Raw genomic sequence first — 13,236 nt, 5'->3', positions numbered from 1 at the left:
ACCTAAGCACCCCAACTGCATTTGAACCGTATTATATATATATATATATATATATATATATATAGTAGATGTAAATACATAAGTAAAATACATACCAAATCAATTAATTAGACTAGAATTTCATTTTCATTCATGCTAAAATTTTGTTTCCGATCAAAGACTTTTCAATCTGCTAGGCAATATATTATTCTTTTAAATTTTAAATTTCTTTTAGTGTTCTTGCAAGATTATTTTTACAGATGATAATTAGACAAAAGAATTAGCAAAATATATATTGGAATATGGAAAATTGTTGCAACTTCAATAGAAATAGCTATCCAGTGAGTAGATTGTGGACAAAGACGCAATATCAAGTTCAGGTAGCCACAATGTGGGAGCCACACCTAAAGTGGTGGGTTTCTGGTAGACACTAGGCATTGGTCTTTCTATCTAATCGGTTATTGAGTCACCGTGATTTACCACTACCACAAATCTTGTTGAGCCAAGGTATAGGGGTCTCAAAGTGAGAGATTTCGTATTTTATGGACATAGTTCATTAGTTCAATAGAAATAGGTATGGAGAAGAGGATGTGAAACCAAAAAACTGTGTAAATTATTCCTTCCATGGAGAAACAAATACAGGAGGATCATACATCACCATCATCAAAGAATGTAAATGCTAATAAGTTAACACAAACATGGCTGGGTACAAACTAAGACGAGAAGAAGAATTAAATCAGGGGAGGATCTTACAGAAGCCATGGCAGGTTCTTGGTTCGAGATTTCTGAAGAGAAAAGCATATATATATATATGTGTGTGTTTGTTGGTGAAATGATGAAGTGGCTTCATCACAAATGCAGAACCGCCATGGATTTTGTTGCGCACGAAGTTGGATCGAGCTCGTGAGCCACCTGATTCCTCGAGACGTGTTTCCAGTTTGTGTCTGTGTCAGAAACGCGGCATACAGTGGAGAAGTCGAGGACCTGCCCGAATATTTTGAACATCTCAACTCCAAAGATGAGATTTTTATCAGAGGCAAATGTGGCATTCCAATCCATGGGGGCGTCGGGATGAATGCAGACTTCTGTCCAGGTAAGATACATGAGATCGAGCTCCCATAGCTTCCTAACGGCTTTGTTTCTCCTGCCTATTTGGCCATCTCCCTCGCACCAGGAGACCGAGAGCATGAAAAGCCGACCATTGCAGGAAATGAGTTTTGGATGGTACTCGTGAACTCGGGGAGGGGATGGACTCGTCCTGATTCCAATCCAGTAGCCTCTTTCTATGTCGAATGCTGCAAGCTTATCTGTTTCAGAGTAAACATAAAACAACCCTTTACAGACAACACCGGAACAGGCAACCCCAAACTCAACAGGCAACCTCGGGATTTCTGTCCATTTATTTGACACAGAATCATAAATTTCCCCCGAATCTAAAGGCTCATCCCAGCATCCGAGACCACCTACAGCAATCAGTATGAACCGTCTATGATCTTTATTAAATCGTTCACTTTTTTGTCTGATAAACTTGTATGGCTTCACCGAGGGGTTCTCATCAAGAGAGTGTCCAAATTGTCGTCTGACTGAAAGCCTGTGAGGATCTTCATAGACATCGGATATACCACCGACCCTTGACCTGTAGAACCGTTTTTCTGATCTATGCTGTTGGTTTTTAATAATTAGGCAATCAGAAGTGACCTCGAAGATCCCAAGCACAGGTGAGGATCTTGCGTGTTTCAAGGAGGCTGCTTTACGCCACGATCGAGTTAAAGGGCTAAACACCAGCACGCTTTTGTGCATCTTGTAAGAGCTCTTATCAACCTTGCCAAAGTTGGTCAAGCTTGAACAACCTCCAACGATGTATACATCATCTCGAACACTGGCAACCGAGAATAGAAATCTTCCTCTGAGTATTTCTGCATCTATTTTGTGCCATTTGTTGAACGAGACATCCAGTGCGTGTATTTCAGCAGAGCAATAGCCATTTTTGACGACACCAAACAGAAACAACCACGGGCTCTGAAACATACCTTCTTGTCTCATCTTCCAGAACCTGGGCGTCGCACTCAAGTTTTTCCATTTTTTGCACACGAGCCGAGCGTTCATCAGGCTGACAAGCGGAAGCCTCACCAAGCACATTTCCAGAATGTCATCAGGTAGAAAGACATTCACACTCCTATTTTGTACGCCTTCTTCAACCTGTAAAGCCTTTCGGTTACTCCTCCTCCAGAGCTTCTCCCTCATTCCATAAGAGAAACAATCCACTGAGGCTTCCTCGTTTCCACATACCGGCACATACCCTTTGCCTTCATCGCTCGAACTTGAATGCCTTCTTCCTTGCTGACTCCCGAGATCATCACCAGTGTCAGCACCTACTTTACAACCCCCACCTCTTCCATAAAGACTTATAAGGCAATTTAGGGAAACACCCCTAGCACTGTCCTCTCCCTCAACTCTATGGTTCTTCTTTTTCAACTTCTGGCTAACACTTCTGACCAGACGTTTCGACACACTCAACGACTCAAAATCCCGTTCAAGAGATTCTTCTCCAGTTAGTCTTTCAGACATCGCGTTGAAGTCATCAAATGATCAAAGAAAGCAAACAAAACATTAATTTTCCTGCATTGAACAACAACCATTATTAGCAATCCTGTTTATGATAAAGAAACACATTGTCACATATCAAGGAGATTTAAGCACAGATAATCCCAAAACTGGTAGACCCTTAATCTCTACTTCAACATCATCACCACTCACTAGAACAGTGTCCATAACTTATTTACATGGATACAACACAGTATATAATAACTTATAACTCCAGACAATTATATGAATCTGGGACACTTGATTTTATCTTCTCTATGTGTTGCATCATTGCCAAATCAAATTAGACTACCAAAACTCATCCTCTTGCTGGAAACCATCAAATATGAAAAGGCTTAAACCAAGAACAAATTTTTAGGAAAACATCAAGCACAAATTACAAATTCACAAACTGACCATTACAAAAAAATTATGCATATTCTTGTCATTTTACTTCTCTCCTTCTACAATCTAAAAACTGACCAAAACCTCACATACCCAAAGCTTCAAATATCTGTTGATTTCCAACTTTACATAACCTGAACCCCCAACAAAACTGCCAGCTTGAGCCAAAGAAAACCCCAAAAAAAGGAACAAGAAATATCACATACCCAGATTGAAATTCCACAAATGTGTTAGAAAAAGAGGAGGAAGGAGAGCAAAACCTGTGAAAGCAAGCACCCACTGCTCCAGCAAGAAAAACTTGATCCCAAATCAAGTGTCGGTGCTAAGTAGAGAGGAATAACCATTCAAGATCTCATTCCCATATACATATCTGCAGAAAAATTCAGCTGCTTTAAGCTCTGGACTATGAAACAATGAAGAGAGTAACCATCTGAGAGGCGACCCAGAGATCCAAATGTGAAGCAGAAAAGAATGTGACACCACTCACGCATCACTATCGGCATATCGGCAAAAAGAATTTGTTTTTATCTCTATTGATACGTAATTGGAAATGAATGATTGAATTTAGTAAAGCAACAAGTAGAACACCTCATTTATTGGATAAACTTTATTTAACAAGGTTAATCAAATTATTCTAAATTGCAATTTTCCATTTTCCATTGCAATTTTCCATTTTAAGACTATAATTCAATGAATTAATGAATTAAGCTTTTATTCTTTAAAAAAAAAAAAAGACTATAATTCATTATTTTTAAAATCATTTTTAGAAGTATAGACAATACCTATCACAAATTGTAAATACTTATCATTTAAATGAGTGGTGGTTAATTTTAATAATTATTAATTGATTATAAATTACCAAAAATTTATAAAATTTTATTTTGTAACTTAGTAACTGACATTTGACTTCTATATGATCGATGATTCTTTGAGAATTTTTTTTTTTTTTAAGTTTTGAGACAAGGCAAAGTTTCTCATTTGGTATGATATTTCCATTTGAGGTACCACCTCTCCATTTGATGCAAAAAGAAGAAAAAAATCTTTTTTGATTCAATATCAAAATTAAAAATATTTATAATGATAGATTTTTTTTATTGTACCAAATGTATCGAGTATAATTATATATGTTACTTTTTATTGTATATAATATTGTAAACACGAGGAATCATTATTACAAAAAAATGATGAAGGCAACCATAGATGCGTTCTTCATTAGAGGTTTCCATAGCTGCCTCACTCCCTCATCTCGTTGTCTCTAGTTCAGGTTTGGTGAGCTTTGATGATGAAGGAAATTCCTTTGACTCTAGAGCTATACTAAATTGGATTGGTCCTTCATCTTCGTTCCATGTTAATAGATCAGTGATTCCGATACAATTGTTTTTTATCAAATTGTATGTAATTACAACTTTTTAATAATTAGAGATCTAATTATTGTATCACATATAGTTTAACAACCTTTGACATTTTTTCTAAAATAAATAAATAATTATATTAAAGCCTGCACACACCCATACATTGTCTCTGTGTGTCTTTTGTTGTTGTAGTTTTTTTTTTCTTTTCTTTTTTTTTGGAACTTTTCTGTTTTCTTGATAATGGGAAATCATCATTATAGGGGAGCCTTTGAAGGGTTCCCTTTTTCATCTTTTATTCATTTCACACTATACTCTATTGTCAGCATGGATTGAAATTCTAGGTGACAAGAAACTTGGAGAATATGTATGTTGTATTGATTTCCTTGGAAAAATTATAGGTTTCTATGAAAAAATGAGTAACCTGCTACTTACATTTAATGGATTTTACCACTAGTCCACTACAAAGTACAAACATCCTCTTCATGATCTGAAATAATCTCATCTTTGCAACTATTGCTGTGAAAGAAAGGTAGGCCTAAAGAATGTCCTCAATGTTGCAGGAAATAGAGCATTGTATCTGAGATATGGTGAGCCTAAATTACCTAACAGCTGCAACCTTTTCCTGTTGTTCTTCACCCTTCTTTATTTGGCGCTTGCGTTGCCTGGATCTTGCATTCTTAGTTTCCTTGCTTGATAAAAGCTTCAAAGCTATTTCCAGGGTTACGTCTTTTGGCTTCAAGTCCTGTACTAGCATTTTATACAATAATTAGCATGGTTGCAGTAAGCACTAGGCGCTAGTCGGGCGGCTAGAGGAGCGCCTAGATGGCCTAGGCGGGTGCCTATGCGGCTATATATATGTCCATATTCTATATATATATATATATATACACACGAAGTATATAATGAATAAAATTAGCAAGGCCGAACCGACCAGATTAACTTGGTTAACTCGATCAAAATGGACGAGTTAACTCAATCGAGTTAGGCGCTAGGCGGGCGCCTAAGCAGCCGGTCGCCTAGGCGGACGCCTAGAAGGGTAATCGTCAGGTCTAGACCGGCTTTTGCAACAGTGATAATTAGAATGTAATTCTAAATGAATCTATGAAAAGCAAGAACCAATTTTTAAATGAACCATGAGGCACACAATCAAGAATGTGCATAAACATGTACCTTTGGTGTGGGAGCAGTTGTGTTCCCATGTCTTACGGTAAATCCATCCTTTTCAAGTTTTAGTATGACCTCAAGCCCATCGGCTGGATGGTTTCCCTATACATATCCAGTTTTCATGAATTCAAAGAACGTTTATATAGAAATTTAAAATATACAAATTTCTTTAGGCTGTTGAATAATCACCAAAGTTAAAGGGTACTGCAACAACTCTGAGGAATCTTCCACGGTTACTGAGCTCACATCCTTTCCCTAAAAGAAATTGAACATTGCAAATTCAATGATAGTAAGGGTTCTACATAAATAATATCCTATATCTATATGCACTTATAACTGCGTGAAAAGGGCAGTTGGATTGAATGTCTCCTATGTTGCATAGAAATGACTCGGTTTCTAGGACTGAACCTATACCTCATCAGCTTCCACAACCTTTCCTTTGGTCTTGGGTCGTCCACACTTCCTCACATTCTTACTTAACAAAAGCTTCAAAGCTTTTTCCAGAGTTACATCTTTGGGATTCAAGTTCTGATGCCAAATTTACATTAAAGAATTAGTATGTATCTAAACCGACGTAGTATAGAAACAAAGGCTGAGAATATATAGCATTAATAAGCAAACAAAATGCATCAGCGAATAGCAAGGAACATCAACATATATATACACATGGTACACAGAATTTGACTAAGCATATACCTTTGGTACCGGAGCAATTGTGCGCCTATGTCTGATAGTAAACCCATACTTTGCAATTTTTATTAGAACATCTTGGCCATCAACTGGATGTTTTCCCTATATATATATCCCATTTTTAAAAATCCAGTGAATATTCAGAAATTAATCAAGAAAAAAATGAAAGGTTGTTGGACACACACCAAAGTCACAGGGTAGCGCAGCAACTCCAGGGCATCATCCAAGGTTACTGAGCTCACATCCTTTACCTGAGCCAAAGTGTATTGCAAAGTCAATGATACTACAACAGAGTTATAATTGAACATTTCAGAGATATGCATATGACTCATGTATCAGCATTATATGATGCTAATAAATAATAGTGAATCAAGAATATTGTTGTATCCCATTGTAAGTGCCAATAGTTAAGAGTTGTAAGTTGCTAATGTGTTAAGACTGTTAGCTCACATACTTGAGATAGTGATGCTCGCTTGGGGATGTGACCAGCCCTGTCTTCTCCAAGCTGAACATAGAATCCATATGGACCATTCTTAAGGAGAACCTATATGAGTGTGAATAAATATATAAGAAACAAGACTGAGCATAAAATGGCTAATAAGCAAATTAATCTATACAGATGAGAAGAAAAACCTTTTCATTTGAAGATGGATGGACACCCAGCAAAGTTGGCTCATCCATATTATTCGTATTGTCTTCTGATGCAGTGTCTTCATCCTGCTCACCATACAATGTCTTTGCAATGTACCTGAAATAAGCTTATAGGTCATTCACCAACCAAAAGCAATAACAGATTCTCCGTAAAACTTTAGTGCAATCGCATTTGAGTAGAAAGAGAAGAATCCACAGTGGGATTTAATTCTTCTAGTTATTCTCATACAAGTGAAAGTAGCCTTTCCAACCCAAAAAGAGGCCAATAACAAGGGGCCAACATTAACATAGTATTCATTTAATGAAAGATAACAGAGAATGGAAAATGCATGGCATTATGTTTTACAAGTAAAAATGAGAACCTATCCAGAAAAATAATATCTATAAGCACTGGCTGAAAAACATATGAAAACATTAGCTGATACTCACTTGCACTTTGGGTGTTGATCACATCCTATAAAATAGCCTGCACCAAATCTGCTGACTTTAAATATTAAAGTTCCTTCCTGACATCTAGGGCATGTCCTAGATCCTTGTGGAAGAGATGCAAACAAAAAGTCACCATATGTTTTCTCCAACATCTTCTCCACCTGATGGATGTGAACATTTTTGGCATGTTCACAATATTTATTAAATCTTGACCAATAATCTTTTAACAGGCCTTTCCACTCAGTCAATCCAGCAGACACATTATCAAGTTCAGTCTCCATATCGGCTGTGAAACTATAATCTGCCACTTCAGAAAAATAATGTGAAAGAAATGCTGACACCATACGGCCGCGAAATTCAGGATATAGTACCCTGCTTTTTACTGTCACGTAATTTCTATCCATTAACACTTTGATTGTGGATGCATAGGTAGAAGGTCTTCCAATACCAAGTTCCTCCATCTTCTTAACCAAGCTCCCCTCAGAGTAGCGCGGCGGAGGCTGAGTATGATGTTGCTTTAGCTCAGTTTTACCTAGAAACACTGGATCCTTTGAGTTCAACTTACTAAGAACCTCAAATATTTCAGTACGGTAATCCTCCCCATTCTCGTCCTTCTGTATTGAATTAGTTTCTTGGTCCTCATAGACAGCCTCATAACCTTGAAACTCAACTTTTGAGGATGCAGAACGGAAAATAATAGATTGATCTGATTTCCCAATATCGAGTTGTATCTGATCCATGACAGCAGGTTCCATTTGACATGCCAATGCACGTGACCATATGAGTGTGTATAACTTCAAGGAATCATCATCTATTACCCCAAGAAGCAACGAAGGAAGCCTACGAATATCAGTGGGTCTAATAGCTTCATGAGCCTCTTGAGCATTCTTCACCTTCCTAAAGTATGTACGAGGACTCATAGATGCAAATTTCTGTCCATATCGTTCCCTAACAAAGGATTGAATGCCCTTTGCAGCTTCATCTGAAATATGTAATCCATCAGTTCTGATATAAGTTATTAATCCTGTTGCCTTCCCATCAGACAACTGGACACCTTCATACAACTTTTGTGCTAGCCTCATTGTATAAGTTGATGTGAAACCCAGTCTGTTAGCAGCATCTTGCTGGAGGGTTGATGTTATATATGGAGGAGGCGGGTTTTTCTGCCTTTTGGATCTCTTAGAACTAAGAACTTCAAACATGGATGAACTGATCTTCTGTTCAATGCCCTTTGCCTCTGTGTTGGAACTAATTGAAAGCTGATTTAGCTTTTGAGAATCAAAATGTGTCAAGTGTGATGAGAAATAGACATTGTTAGCTGAACTTGAATTTTCCTTTTTACTGAACTCAACATGAACTGTCCAGTATTCTTGTGGCACAAATTTGTCAATTTCCATTTCCCTATCACATATTAGAGCAAGAGCAGCAGACTGCACCCGACCAGCTGATTGGCAGCCAGGAAGTTTCCTCCATAGCAATGGAGAGATGTTGAATCCAAGCAAGTAATCAAGGGCACGTCGTGCAAGATAAGCATTTACTAAATTCCCATCAATCTCTCTTGGAGCCTGGAGGGCATTTTTTATGGATGATTCAGTTATTTCATTGAAAACAACCCTAGCCACTGTAATATCATCATGTAAAGCATCCTGTTGTTGCAACATCTCTATAATGTGCCAAGCAATAGCTTCTCCCTCACGGTCAGGATCTGAAGCAAGAACAATATTCTTGGAGCTGAGAAAACAGGGGGGAATATATGAGATAAAGAATAAAGCATTAGTTAAACACAACCAAGATAAGGCCATTATATGATGCTGAAGAAATAAAAGTGTGATAAAGAGGAACTTTAGAAGCATAATAAGTACTTAGCGTTTAATGCATATCATACCCACTTAATGCAACTTTGATAGCAATAAGGTGGGTCCATGCAGCTGGAGGAACTTCCCACACCATACTGAAGTCATCATCGGGTCGCACAGATCCTGACCTGGCAGCCAAGTCCCTGATATGGCCATAACTAGGCAGGACTTCAAACATGTCCCCGAGATATCCTTGAATAATTTTTGCTTTAGTGACAGACTCAACCACCAAAACGGATTTATTGGTGGGTGGATATAATTTTGGCAATGTTTTTTGAACCTGAGGCTTGGTTTTGCTGGCCATGTTTAAACTTTGGTTTTGTTGCAAGTTACTAGTTGATGAAAAATCCATAGCCTTGTCTGATCCTTCAAGAACATTGGCATCCTTATTTGACTTTCCCTTTCTGCGATTGTTTTTCTTGGACTGGGTGGATTGTTGCTTTGCCAAGACATTACCATCAGACACTTCTGTAGACGAATTGACAGTAGAACTACTCTGGAAAACTGTGAAGTTAGTCATTGTATTTCTTTAAAACAATCAAGATTTGTATACTCCTTATGGAGATGTTACTAACCTCTGAAGTAGCAGGAGATTGTCTCTTTTTTGTAGTCCGTGCCTTCTGTTGTGGAACCTCCTCATTACCATCAGCAGATTCACCATTATTCTTTTTGCTTCTCAATTTTCGCTTCACTTTCCCTTTAGTTATAGATGATTCCTTATCACTAGCAGGCAAACTTGATATTTCTAGATTCACATCCTTATTGTTAACCTCATGAGGACTATGGCCATTAATCCTGTATGATACTGCCACTTTAGGGGAATGAGAAAAGGACCGGGAACCTAATCTACCCAATGAAACAGAATTGATGGAAGCTTCATTACTGGGTAAAACCATTCTAAGGTTTGGCAGGGCAGTGAAAAACAATTTTTGGTCAGACTTAATGGCAAAAGCTCTTCGCGGGATTGCCCTGGACACCAAACATATCCTTGCTTGCCGATGCAATGTCTCCATTTTCCTGATGCTTCCAAACGCTGGACATTGTAAATGAGCTGCGGAATAATTCTGAAATGCCTTGTTCTGCAACTTAAAGCAAAACAAAAATTGACTGCAGTGTTGAAGCAAAATAAATACAAACACAGAACACATGGTTATCACCATTCCAATGGATCTAAACATTACAAACAAGTTACATATTCATATTTACAAATTAAACGAAATAACGTATTTCCATTCTCAAGTTGAAACAATCATTTATAATCGAAACTTATCAGTTCTCCAATTCAGATCCTTCCATTTTCTCAAATTTGAATTCACTTACCATAATAATGGTGAGGCAGCTACTAGTTGCATTGGTGAATAGTTGTTGGACTAGCGCCATTTGAGAGTTACGGCTTTTACTCTCAATACTTTTCAATGAAAGGAGTCCATCGCCGGACTCCACATAATCCCATATGAGCTCAGAGCTTCTCCGACACTATAAATGAAGTTGTGAAAATCCAGAAATAAGTTCAAATTAAAAAAGGAAAACAAATGGCATTTCAGTTAGGGGTGAGCAAACGGTCAGTAACCGACCGAAAAATCGAAGGAAATTTTTAACAGACCGAAGTAAATGCTATGACTAACCGAAAAACCGACAGTCGATTTCGGTCAGTTATGTCGATTGACCAAAAAACCGACTAACATTTTTTACCATCATAACCAACCAAAAAACAAACAAACAGTTTCGGCCGGTTAGGTCGGTTAACCAAAAACTGAAAGAATAACAAATAATTCCACAATTAATAATTAAAAATTCTAATTTGCACTACTACGTAATTCCAAATCCAAAAGAAATAAGTAGACAAAATGCTTTAAACCCAGTGTCCAGTACATTAATATGTTTTGAATTGAATGATGATAGAAACATTGTCCAGTACCCAGCATTAGAAACAATGTAGAGCTGTCATGAATGTAAACTTACAGTAATGATAGTTTTAAGATTAATTATGTTTTAACAATGCTAAAAATACCGAAAATGGAGTAAAATTAGTAGTAGCAAGCTAGCAGCAGTCAGCAGAAGCAGAAATGGTGGTAAAGTCAAAAATTTAAACTAAAGACAAATAATTAAACTAATTAAACTAAACATGAACAGAGAGCCAGAGACTTCATTGTTAAAGACAAATAATTAAACTAGGGGTACAAACGAGCTAGCTGAGTTCGAGCATGGGTTGGCTCGAGCTCGTTAAGAAATGTGCTGCTCGAGCTCGACCAATTATCGAAATTTTATGATTCTGTGTCAAATAAATGGACAGAAACCAATCGAGCTCGACCATTGATGCCTATATTTGAATTAAAATATGTTTTCCTGCTCTATTACCTACAAATTCACAGTAGTACAGCACAGAGCACACATATACATATACTGCAAAGTATATTTCTTTTTCTCAAGAAAACAAATACTTACCGGCGGTGGGTGAAGGCGGAGACGGTGGGCGAACTGGAAGTGGATAAGTTAGGAATTGGGATTTAGCAATTTAGGGTGAAAGCAATGTGCGTGTGAGAGCCGAGAAATGAGGAGTGGGCTATTTTAGTAATTAAGTGGGTCCGTAGGGTTCAGCTCAGACTCTCTCAGCCTCTCAGGGAGGCAAGCAAGGAGGAAGGGGATACAGAAACACGTCGGCGGTTTATCGTTGTAGTATGAGAAGAGGAGGGGTTTAACGGTTTACAACTCGGGAATTTGGGCCAGGCCATCAATCAAGGGTTCATTTATGGGCTTTTCATAATTTTACAGAAAGCCCACGTCTTTTTAAGTGGATGGTAAATTAGGCAATTTATATCGTGGACATTATCAAAACGACGTCGTTTTGGTTATTTTAATTAACGATTTATTTTTTTGAAAATCACGTTTTGCAATTTAGCCGTTAACTTTCAAAAAAATTTGTGTTGTTCAGATTGGTGGTTTTGATTTGTTTGTTGTTGATGCAAATAAATGAATTCGTATATAATATTCATTGATTGAACTATGAGAATAGTTATAGAATTGTTTTTTAAATAACTAGATGATCCGAAGGTTAAGATGATGAGGTCTGTGTATTAGTTTAAATATTATGTGTATTCTTTGAAGGCATTCTGTGTATTGTAGACTACGATTTTGTATATTCATATTAGAGGTACTTAAACATAGGTTGTGACGTGTTTTGTGTTTTCAAATGTTAGGAGGATGATTTCTGTGTAGCTGTGTCAATATTATGTATGTTACCTAAAGTTATTCTGTGTATTCTAGACAAGGATTCTGTATATTCATGTTAGTGGTACTTAAACACATGGGTGATGTATTTGTGTATTTGGTGTTTTCATTTTCTGTGTATTTTTTGAAGGCATTATGTGTATTATAGACTACGATTCTGTGTATTCATGTTAGGGGTACTTAAACATAGGTTGTGGCGTGTTTTGTGTATCCGAATGTTAAGAGGACAATTTATGTGTACTTATATCAATATTCTGTGTATTCCCTGAACTCATTCTATGTATTCTAGACAAGGATTCGGTGTATTCTCTGAAGTCATTCGAAACGAACGTCCGTCCAGTTCCGTCCACTAACATTCGAAATGACGTCGTTTCGAACCAGAGTCCACAGTGCACTATGGACCCTGGTCCACGATATAACCATGCAAATTATGTTATGGACTAGGGCAAGGTGGACCCAATTATATGTTTACACTTTTAAAACTCTATATTCATAATTTTAGAACTTTATGTTAACAATTTTAGAATTCTATATTCACAATTTTAAATTTCAATATACAAAATTACATTACTCAATATTCACAATTTTCGAACTATATATTCACAATTTTGTTACATATATTCAAAATTTGCATTATGTTATAAATGATATATTCATGTGACCATTATTATGTAACAGTTGTAACGGTCATTGTAATTAGTAGTGTTATTATTACTTATATATTATATATTATATATATATGGTTTCCCTCTTGTAAATATACAAGAATGATGAATAAGAATACTTCCCTTTCTTCTTGTCTTCATTCTCCTCCTGTTATAGTAGTTTTTACATATCATACAACCTGGGAGCAAAAAGCCAATGGACAACAAAATCCATTACAACACGTTATCAGCACG

General features: G+C 37.0%; 2 protein-coding genes across 4 annotated transcripts; both read right to left on the bottom strand.

The window, feature by feature from the left end:
- Positions 1 to 570: 570 nt before the first annotated feature.
- On the bottom strand, positions 571 to 3,488 carry LOC116033601 (F-box/kelch-repeat protein At5g42350-like). Its single transcript, XM_031276353.1, has 2 exons — positions 3,228 to 3,488; positions 571 to 2,598 (listed from the first exon to the last, which is right to left on the bottom strand). Exon 2 carries the CDS (start codon positions 2,545 to 2,547, stop codon positions 829 to 831), a length of 1,719 nt encoding a protein of 572 aa, XP_031132213.1. The 5' UTR covers positions 2,548 to 2,598; positions 3,228 to 3,488; the 3' UTR covers positions 571 to 828.
- A 1,184-nt stretch (positions 3,489 to 4,672) lies between these two features.
- On the bottom strand, positions 4,673 to 12,000 carry LOC116032195 (DNA topoisomerase 1). Of its 3 annotated transcripts, none has more exons than XM_031274647.1 (13): positions 11,555 to 12,000; positions 10,430 to 10,585; positions 9,685 to 10,194; positions 9,139 to 9,605; positions 7,254 to 8,984; positions 6,807 to 6,921; positions 6,628 to 6,717; positions 6,359 to 6,424; positions 6,180 to 6,275; positions 5,898 to 6,011; positions 5,673 to 5,738; positions 5,490 to 5,585; positions 4,673 to 5,061 (listed from the first exon to the last, which is right to left on the bottom strand). In XM_031274647.1, the coding sequence occupies exons 2-13, from the start codon at positions 10,487 to 10,489 to the stop codon at positions 4,918 to 4,920; spliced, it is 3,555 nt and encodes a 1,184-aa protein (XP_031130507.1). In that variant the 5' UTR covers positions 10,490 to 10,585; positions 11,555 to 12,000; the 3' UTR covers positions 4,673 to 4,917. The 3 variants fall into 3 exon arrangements, with proteins under 3 accessions (XP_031130507.1, XP_031130508.1, XP_031130509.1); XM_031274648.1 differs by having other exon boundaries at positions 9,685 to 10,188; positions 11,555 to 11,998; XM_031274649.1 differs by lacking the exons at positions 10,430 to 10,585; positions 11,555 to 12,000 and having other exon boundaries at positions 9,139 to 9,600; positions 9,685 to 9,904.
- Between the last annotated feature and the right edge of the window lie 1,236 nt (positions 12,001 to 13,236).

This window comes from Ipomoea triloba, chromosome 10 (assembly GCF_003576645.1).
Source record: "Ipomoea triloba cultivar NCNSP0323 chromosome 10, ASM357664v1".
Lineage (NCBI taxonomy): Eukaryota > Viridiplantae > Streptophyta > Magnoliopsida > Solanales > Convolvulaceae > Ipomoea > Ipomoea triloba.
The sequence above is the reverse complement of the archived record's forward strand: the minus strand, read 5'-3'. Positions and strand labels throughout refer to the sequence as shown.